The sequence below is a fragment of the Mesitornis unicolor genome, unplaced genomic scaffold (genome assembly GCF_000695765.1).
Source record: "Mesitornis unicolor isolate BGI_N332 unplaced genomic scaffold, ASM69576v1 scaffold40432, whole genome shotgun sequence".
Taxonomy (NCBI): Eukaryota; Metazoa; Chordata; class Aves; order Mesitornithiformes; family Mesitornithidae; genus Mesitornis; species Mesitornis unicolor.
Window position 1 is genome coordinate 17,127 of NW_010167875.1, and position 10,238 is coordinate 27,364.

General features: G+C 43.5%; 1 protein-coding gene across 1 annotated transcript in view; it reads right to left on the reverse strand.

Annotated features, from left to right (window-relative positions):
- The window catches only part of CIDEA (cell death-inducing DFFA-like effector a), a 10,824-nt gene extending 791 nt beyond the window's left edge, over positions 1 to 10,033 (reverse strand). Inside the window, exons 1-4 of the mRNA XM_010178833.1 lie at positions 9,988 to 10,033; positions 5,353 to 5,509; positions 5,023 to 5,169; positions 2,802 to 2,983 (exon numbers count right to left, since the gene is read on the reverse strand). Of these exons, the coding sequence (XP_010177135.1) occupies positions 2,802 to 2,983; positions 5,023 to 5,169; positions 5,353 to 5,509; positions 9,988 to 10,025 (524 nt within the window). The 5' untranslated portion in view covers positions 10,026 to 10,033. The remainder of the gene's footprint in view (positions 1 to 2,801; positions 2,984 to 5,022; positions 5,170 to 5,352; positions 5,510 to 9,987) is intronic.
- Positions 10,034 to 10,238: the final 205 nt, after the last annotated feature.

Genomic DNA, 10,238 nt, shown 5'->3' on the forward strand with positions numbered 1-10,238 from the left:
CGTATCTCACCTTTATGCTATTCACTAATACAACACTGCATGTATCTTCAACCTACAGATCAAACTTGATTAGATCTGAAGCTGTGCAATCACATCACAGTGGATGCCCAACAGCAAAACAAGTGAAGCCAGGGGAATTAATGCTGCCCAAGCTGCAAGCCTTAAGAGTTCTCAGTTCACAACTATTCTATTTTTTTGAAGTTTTAATACATATCAGCATTCAAATATATAATACTGTGTGACAGTACAGATTCATAAACTAAGATCAGGCAAGCATCAGAGGTCTACAATATGGATTGTGGTTCACCACAGGATCACAGGAGAATAGAGATGATCATCATATTTGAGTGGGCATTTATTCAGCTTAGTTATACCTGCATCTTCCTGCCATTCTCCAAGAAACAATTGGGACATCAGTGCTGAGAGCTATGTTCAAGCCTCATCCCCCAGACATTAAGCAGACTTTCACAGGTATGAATCTGAGACACTGGGGAAGTGGCATGCAGGAACTGGAACCATTCCAAAACTGGAAAGGGATCAGTTTCTCAAGATGCAGAAACTAGACCTGCCTTCCTCTTCTGCAAAAAAGGAGGATTCTTGTTTGAGAAAACACAGCTGTGATCCCTCTGCTGCTATTCACTTCTCCTTTGTGCTCTAGCAGGGAAGACAGTGTCTTCTTCCTACAGATTCATTCCCCCCCTCCCGATGAGAGAAGGTTTGCAGTGAAAAACTAATGCTTCAGAAGAGTAGGATGCCCTGCACTTAGAGGCTGGAAAGCCTTTTAAAAAACCTAACCACCATACCCTTATTTGTGCTTCCCACACATATGCCATTTCAGTGTGTCCTTCCCTTCACCACACGACAAGGCCAAGGAGCTTTACAGTTGTAAAGAAAGCTGCACCTGGTACCAAGCTTTTGAGCAGCTGCAGTGTGTCACTTGCACACGAGAGCAGTTGTCACTTAAGCCACAGAGGAAGTTATTTGTTGAACTGGACATTTGATCCTCCAGTTGGACACTACAGGGAAAAGCAGTTAGGGGAAATGCACTGATCAGACCTGGCAGGCTGTGAGCCCCTCCCACCGATGAACAACTGCAGCATTTTAAAGTCTTTTCCCTTCACACTTCACAGGTGGGCTCAGGAGAGAAAGCATCAGAGTTAGAAGGCTGGAACTCATTAGCAGAGAGACTACACCAAGAACCTAACATCATCTGTCTCCAGTCTCAACAGCAAATTGGGACAGGCCATCTCACTGTTGTGTTCAGGAGTACCCAAGGTTCTCTCTCCTGTCACCCTTGCTCTTTGCTAGCAGGCTATTTTCCCACCCTGACACTGGCACTTCCCTTGCAGCTCAACTCTAACATAACTGTGCTTCCAGAAGAACTCCACAGCTACTTCAGCTGTTCACCAGTACCTTTTTTCCTCACCAGCTGCCTGTGTTGGCAGAGAGGCAGAACTGTCACAAACTCCTTAGCACTGCAAGTTTCAGTGCCGACACTTATCTCCATAGCAGACAGCCAGAAATCAGAGTTTGATCTGGCTCAAGAGACTTGACAAACAGGAACTGGAGGAGTTCAGCTGTTCAAGGGTGAACCTTTGCTTTGAAGAAACCCTAATGAAGCCAGTGCTAGAGGTGAGCATAGCGTATAGCTGGATAATCACTGCAGTGCAACCAGAGAGATGAGTCTCACCTACAGTCACACCAGCTGCAGCCTGAAAGACTAAGCAAGGGACCACCGAAGTAGAGTGGGAGAGGTCAGTCAGGCAGAAAGGGAACAAAATTAGCATTACAATGCTTAATACCTACATCATGAGAGGAGGGACTATTTGAAGATTTCAAACTGCATGTTGCTCAAAGGAAGTGAAAACCTCACTTACTGGCATATACATTTGTTTGTTCTGCACAGATTAGACCTGGTCCTCAAGTAATAAAAGGCAGCAACACTACACTGTTGTGTCTTAACGAGAATTTGAAAGGTCAGTTAGAGAAATTCAGGGCTGCAGCTTAACAGCTGTCCAAGTATGGCACCTCTGTGAAAGAATCTGAACTCAGAAGAAGTTCTCTTCAGCCAGGGCGGGACACAGCTGTTTTTGACACAGCACAGACACTGTTGAAAGCAGTGGACAGGACACGTATTATTTTGCCCCTGCATAAGACAGCATTTCCCGACAGCCGGTTCTACCGAACTCAGAACCACTACAGATTGGTCCCTGCAGGAGACCACAGTCCTTGTTATGCTCCATTAGTTTGCTTGGAGACCAGGTGCCTTAAACACAGTGACATCACACAGTCTTACTACAGATGAAAAATTCACATTAGGACAGTAGAGAGTGTCATATCTGTTCCATTTTCCTTCGCCACCATGTAAGCTCAGGTGGCAAATTTGGCAGCCAGGTATTTCAAAGCCTGAGTAAGCTTTAAGACCTTTGACATTAGATCTCAAATACCTCTCATTTCACCCCCTTGAGTGTCCCCCTTCAAAGAATCTGATGCATTCTTCAAACAAGTCAAAAGTCAAAATTCTCTCAGGAAAACAAAAAGGCTGTACCTATACACTTCAAAGTAAACAAAAGCTGATAAGATTTTGCCTTGGGGGAAATTTAAGATCCCACCATAAAAAGCTAGAGTAAGTTTTTACAAGTCAGCTGTCCAACTTACAAAGGAAGAGTCAGCATATAGGCCGGTATGTAAGAATTAATAAAAATACTAAGTTTGTAAACACATTTGCTTCACAGAAGCAATAAGCAAACACAGATTTTACATTAATGCATCCATCTAATCAGTAGTGGAAACATACTTACCGCAATACACTTTTTGCTCCCATACATTTGATGTTATATGAGATAGAGTAGATCTCATAGAAGGTCGCCTTGATATTTAAGCAGCCAATAAAATCTTTAGGGTTTAGCTTGTACAGATCAAATGTGATGTTAGCTACTCCCATTTTCTTCTTTGGTCTCACAGTGGCAACTCCATTTCTTGTCTAATTTAAAAAGAGGGAGACAGACAGTTTGTACCATGAGCCAGGAAACTACAAGACAATCATTAACAGTGCAGGTCTTCAGATGTACCTTGCTTATTCCAGTCTTTGGGCTAGTTCTCGATCAATTCTAAGCTAGAATTAAAAGCATTAACACAGAAAAAAACAAGTCTGTAGCTTACATAATTTTGTTCAAGTCCTGACCAGGCTTCTGAAGCTATTCCAAGCCAATGTAGAAGTTCTAGACTGACATAGCACCTCCTGAATATTTCTTTCTTGTAATGCAGCTTCTTCAGGGTATACTGAAGCCACAGGTAATGCCACTGGACAGTGTTCCTGCCATTTAATTACCCTGGTATGTTCCCGCTGCTAGCTGAGGCAGCACAGTTAGTCCACACTGAAACCAAATTACCAGGATTGACACAATACTGATGGGCACTCTTAGAGATAGTTGCAAAGATTACATTTGTGAAAAGCCAGGTCCTCATTTCAAATCCTGGTGCGTAACACCTCTCTTTATTTCTGCTAAAAAAAGTAACATAGGGAGGGAACGACTACTGATTAAGCCTAGGGTTTAATACTGAGTTTTTAAGAGAAAAAGCAAAGGATGAGGAACATGGAAAATCATCTTCCACCGTAAATCCAGTCTCCTTTATTGAAAGTGGCCCTTGCCTGCTTCAGGGCTGCCAGTGGTGCTTTCAGGATCGCTTGTTTCAAGGAGAAAATAGTAGAGAAGACCCGTATTTACAGAGACATCTAGCGGATACAGACTGATAGTCTGCTCAGCACATTCCCCTGGTAAGTCAGGCCAGGGTAAACACTGTAGTATATCGTTAGCCAGCAATTTTATGTCTGTTTTACTTCTATAGCCTCCAAGCTCTGGCAACGGGGACTCCTACCAACAAAAATTTCGGACATGTACAAGTAAGTTGGTATGCTTGGTAGCGTACCCTCCTCCCCCCCACTAGCAACCCAGAATACTTGGAAAACGCACGACAGAGCTTTTTCTGAACTCCAGTTGCCCTGTGAAGCTGTGGCAGTCCTTCTGCTGTCACTCAGCACAGCATTCAAACCTGATCTGCTGCTGTGCCAGACAGGACACAGAGGGAACGAGCAAGGTGGAGTCATTCCCTGGCTGCAATTTCTTTTCCGCTCTTGGAGTTCATGGCCCAGATGCAGCAGGTTGATAAGCCAGTGAGGTACCCTGGGGAAGAATGTACATGCTGCCCACGCTGCAGCAGGGGACTGAAAAATGGGGCCACGCAATTAAGCCATCTGTGTGCAAATGGAAAAATGGCAGGCCTCCTCAGCTAGCTCTGTGCCTGATAGAGATTTTGATGCCAGCTTTGATGTTGGCTTCTAACTTTCTAGCAACAACCATTTCAGGGAAAGACAATTAGGAGTTTGACTCTATCTTATTAACATACAGATGATTATTCCCCCACAAAACTACAAATTGGACACTGAGTTGATATGATCAGAAGGCTAAAGCTAGCCAGGCTTAATAGTTCTTCAAATACCTTGAAGCATGTAGACTATCATTAGGTTTTGATGGTAGCTGTTTGCAACATTAAACACAGGCGTATTTCTAGCTTTCCCTAAACCATTACTGCATTTGCAAAGCAAAACTTGTTTTACTTCGCTTAATTTAGATATTTTTTTCCCCTCTAAAAACTAAAGACATTGTATTTTTAGCTTCATGCAGTCAAAGTCCTAATTTTCTTCAAGTTATAAAAAGGATAAAGAACAAAGTTATTTCTGAGGCTCTCCAAAAGCAAGTGATTTCTCCTATAATTCTTTTCACCTGTAATGTTTCATTTCAGTTCTTGGCAGATCTTTGCCAACAGTTTTATGTCCAAGTAAGGGACAGAAAAAAAAATAATTTATTTGTCAGCCAGGAAGGCTTAACAAGGAGTTGATACCTTGCCTTCTTTAAGGTAAGGGGAAGTTTTCTCCCTCTTCTCTCTGCTTTCCAACAATTTCAGCAGCCACAGACATTGGCTCACTTCTATTCAAGTGAGAGAGAGGCAGCCAAAACTTACTTGTGTCCATTTCTGTCCTTTTTCTAGAACCATGAAGTGTGTGTTATCATCCAGGGACCTGAAGAACTCTTCTGTGTCCACAACTGTGCCATCTTCCTCCAAAACCAGAGTCACTATTCCAGCAGATATAAGGAAGGCATCTAAAGTCTGCAAAAAAACCAGTAGATTTTAGCATTCTAAAGAAGACCCATCATTTAATATTAAGGCTTGCTTATCTGACATTCTCCTGAACTTCCCCAGTACTGATTTTTAGAAGAACAAGAGTCTGTGAGTTGCTTTTCTGGGATACTGTACTTCACTGTAAGTTTCAAAGTGAAACATTTGCTATACCTTGCTGATGAGCTCTTGCAGAGTGCTTGCAACAATTCCTTTCCTGCTGCTTCGGGAGGCATTGGACACACGGAAAGGTCGCCCTGCAGGCATGAGAGGAGGGAACATGGTCTGTTTTGTAACTGCTCCCACAGATGCTCCCACGGATACCAAAGATCTAAGACAAACAAAAAATCAGCATAGTTATAAAAATAGTCATGTTGAATACTGTGAGAGGAAGGAGGACTGGAGTTCAGCGACATAGGCACATTTTATGAGGAATTCACAGGTCACATTAGACTCGTGGAGCTTGCTTTCAAAACTAAACATGTTTACAGACATGTTGTCTCTGAACTTTCTCTTGCCAGTGACATTTGAAAACACTTCTAAAATTAAAAGCATTTCAAGCAGATGTGGGCCACCTCTAGCTCAGCTGATGTCAAGGTCACAACTACAGTGAAGCTGACAGATTTTAACACTGAATTAGAAAGGCAGAAGCTCTTCCCGAATTCAGCCACTTAGATCATTCTCTTTACCTGGCAGATAAACACTCCACGAAGTAACACATAAGGCTACTTTCAACTAATTATTTCTGATACGAGTTTGCTTTAAGAAGACTGAACATATTATCCTTCTTCAAAACACCTAGGATCAGAACACAAGTGGAGATTTTTGATATAGTTACACTTGACTTCCAAACTGCCCAGGCATTTATCTTATGAATAATATCTGCAGCCTATAAAACTTCATATAGTTTTGGGAAAAAAAAAATTAAAAAAAAAATCACAAAATAAGACTTGTTGTGCCCTGATATATCAAGAGAAGGAAAATGAAATGACAATTAAGATCAAACTACAAGGCTGAAAGAATTCCAACACTTTTAGGAAGAGGTTTTAAATTTTCCTGGGCAATTGCATGTTTTAATGGCGACTGTTTAGGTTCCCTTAGGTAAACCAAGCACATAACACTGGTAACTGCCTACTCCCACACCAAGGGACAGACCTGCTCCCATCTACATCCAGTAACAGCTTTTTGCTGCCAAATTACAGTGGTTAATTCAACAGCCAGCTTACAAAAAATTGCCCTCTGCATGACACCTGGAAAGGACTGATCTCTAATAAGTCTTTTAAAAGGGAGACAATATTTTGTCTCCCACATTCCTGGACTTTACCTATGTGTACCTTTTGCTCCTTAATACTGAATAATACAGGGGTGGAAAAAGGATGCATCCCCATTTTGTTCTCCCAAATATGTGTAAAAGGTCAGCTTTATATAGGAAAATTTATTCTCAGGCACTTTCCCAGAGGGGGAGAGAGTGAACTGCAGTCTTTCTGCAGCCAAAAAGCTAACACAGGAACTCCTAGAACAATGACGAAATGATAAAAACTTACACAACTAATAATGTCCCAGTCACACCTTTTGTGCATCTCCACATTGACCAGTGATAATAACTATCTTTTCCAAACCTCCTATCTGGTCATTAAGCATATTTTAGGGATGCATAGAAAGTAATTTTTGTGAGTGGCCAGACAGAGTTTCAGCAACTAATTTATTTATAGTTCTCATTCCTCCTTTAAGGGCTTTGGGGCTTTCCTCTGTACACCGAAGTTCACTTTCCTCAAAAACTCCTCAGCATTAATGGAGCTTTTATTTTTCTTAAAGGAAGGCAATGTTTAACAGTTTTATTCTAGCTCAGGCTAATACCCTCTTGGTAGCGCTGTCTAAATACTAGGACCCTGGCTTTCAACAGTTTGCATGTACATACATGGCTGGTGGAAATCTCCCTCTTTCCTGTAACAAAACTGGTGAGGATAAGCAGTCAGTGTGGTTTTCAGGCACTGTTTCAAATCAAAAAGCTAATAAACACTTTCCTTTTGGAGAAAAGTCAAGACAAGGAAGGAGGACAAGGTGACAAGAGTAGCACTGACAAAGGCATTGAAGCTCCACAGAAGGGAACTGTGCTAGGACAGGGTGTGCTTGTTAATCCCTCTGCTGACTAAGTCAATAGTCCCCCAGTCACCCCACTGGTCTGTGGAGAGCTCCCATTCTGAATCACCCAAGACTTCTCAGTTATAAAGCCTACTCATCTACCTCAGGGCTGGTGACTCCACTTTGCAGGGCACCCAGATGTTAGAAAGTGCATGTTCGGGATTCAAGAGAATTTCAGAGCTAGTTACATCAGTTTCCTTCTCACATATTTGAAAACTAACACATACAATAGTTACTTGAGTCATGTTTATGACAGTACTGCCAAGATAATTTTTTTTTTTGCAAGAACAGAAAATACCAGTCCTGCAGAGCAGTTTTCTTTCCCATTACTTAAACCAAGCTGCCATTCACAAAAGTCAAAGCATAAGGAAAAAAGCCAAAACATACATCCTGATACAGGAGAAAGTGTGTTAGAGGTACAACTCATGGGCAGGACTTGAGGCAACAAGGTTCACCTCAGGCATTAGCAGAGCCAACTATACAAGTAATATTTTGCAGCTCTGAGCAGAAGTTTCTTCAGGGCTTAAGATCAGTCACCTCACACTGCTACCTAGTTCTATCAGATGTAAAGTCAGAGGGGGAAAACAAACAAACAAAAACAAGATTAATAAATCAAGACTTTCACTAGCTTCGCCAGACAGTCACTTAACAGGAATCTAACTCTTAGGGAGTTATTTTACACTGATACTGTTTCACCTACATTTCAATAAAAGCAGGCAATACCATCTTTAAACTACATCTGCTTATGAAGCAATGAGTTAGGGGCTCCAGTACAGGCTGAGGTTTTAGTTAATGAGAAGTAGTAGGAAACAAAATCCAGTGTGATTTTAAAAAGCCAGATAAACAGAGTGCAAACTCTTTCATTTCTGGGCCTGTTGCTGAAAGCTTGTTTTTGCTTTGTTTCCCCTCTACACAAAAGGCCACAGACACAAACAGGCCAGCCTACACACAGGGCTCCTAGAAAGAACCATTTTTGCTGTAGCTGTCCTCAGAAACCAGACAAACCAATTCCTGAGGCAGGGAATTCCTCTACTAGATTGGAGCTATCAAAAATAATTTCCTATGAAAAGCTGATCAAGCTAAGTCAGGAAACAAGCAGTGAAGAGGAAAGGAACTTACTAAGGTACAGTCAGCTTTATCAGAAAGTTGTGTGACATGTCAGATACAGACAACTCCACTACTGTTTTTATTATTCAAAGATGAAAAGATTAGTCCTAGCTCTTCCTTAAAAGAGAGCAGGATCCTATGTCAGTGGAAAACATAAGAACTCAAAAAAGCATTTTTTAATTGAAAGAGCAAATATCTTAAAACTCTAGCATCTTGTCCAGTTTGTTTTGTGTAACTACAACCTGTTAAAGAGGGACGCACAGACACCACCCCAAGCATTCAATGTAGCGTCAAGGCTGGTTGGACAGAATTAATTAATTATTCTGGAGAATAAACTGGGCATTAAAAGCCTGGCTTGAGCCCTGCACACATATTTCACCCTATCTTTCTTTGCAACATGCCTCGTATGTTTGTCTAAGAATGTGGTGCAATGATCCTCAGCCTCACTCAGAAAAATCAATGTTGCACAACACAAGTGGCTTTAGAATATGGCAGTTTGATTTTTAGGTTAGAGTTCACAGAAAAATGACAACAGCAGCGACAGCTATGGAAAACAAACACCCCCCAAAAAACCAGTCAGAAATTAGTCAGACGACTTTGGTTTTGCCCAGATTACAGATTTGGTTTCCCTGCTAAAACATGAACTGTGGAGATACCAGAACCTCAGCTAGAATTGGGTCCATTTTTGAGTGGCGTAATGTACTGTACCTTTATGGATGCAGTTAGCACATCTGAAAGGCCAGCAGAGGCCAGGAGTCACAGTCGCATTGTCATAGACCGCAAGTGGCTCCTAACACTACCCTGAGGCTCCACGCCTGACACACACGCTCTTTACACACAAGACACTGACTACTGGGTGAAGGCATCCCAGCCATTGCACCTCAGAAAGGAGTGAAAACTTCAAAACTCCTACTGGTACTCCCCTCAGGAGAGCTTCATCTGAGGCTCAGAAGGCTGTAAGAGTATGCCTGCCTGCTTCTCCTACCCAGTGTCCATCAGATTTAATCTCCCCCTTCCCCGCCGACCCACTGTGACTGGCCCTCACACCGTGCTTGGAGAGTGCCCTTTGCTCCCAAAGAGCTGGAGCAGACAGATAACTCAGACTCCGCTCTTCTGGTGCCCAGATGAGGACAATGTCATAAAATCCCAGACTGGTTTGGGTTGGAAAGGACCTTAAAGATCATCCAGTAGAACCCCCTGCCATGGGCAGGAACACCTCCCACCAGACCAGGTTGCTCAAAGCCCCATCCAACCTGGTCTTGAACACTTTCAAGGAGGGGGCATTCGCAACTTCCCTGGGCAACCTGTGCCAGTGTCTCACCATCCTCATAGTGAAAAGTGCCTGCAAAAAGTCTAATCTAAATCTAACCCCTTCCAGTTTAAATCCATTGCCCCTCACCCTATCACTACCCGCCCTTGTAAACAGTTCCTTGCCAGCTTTCTTTTAGGCCTCCTTCAGATACTGGAAGGACTTCCCGGAGCCTTCTCTTCATTCCCCAGGAGCCGCTGGCGTCAGCGGCCGCCCGGGAGGTGAGTAGAGAGGGTTGTCCCCGCACTCACCGCACCCGCGAGCCCACGCAGTCCCGCACCACCTCCATGGCCGGCCCAGCCGGGGGGGGTAGCTCCGGCCGCGACGCTTAAGCCGTGCGGGCAGGGCCGCTCCTCCCGGCGGGGCGGGGCGAGGCGGCCTCTCCGCCCGGTCCTTCCCCCGCGGCCGACCCAGGAGCTGTGCCCGCCTGGCGGTTTGGAAAAGGGGGGTGCGCTGCTACCACAGCCCGCCCCAAGAGGCTTGGCAGGGGGGGGGCGGGGGT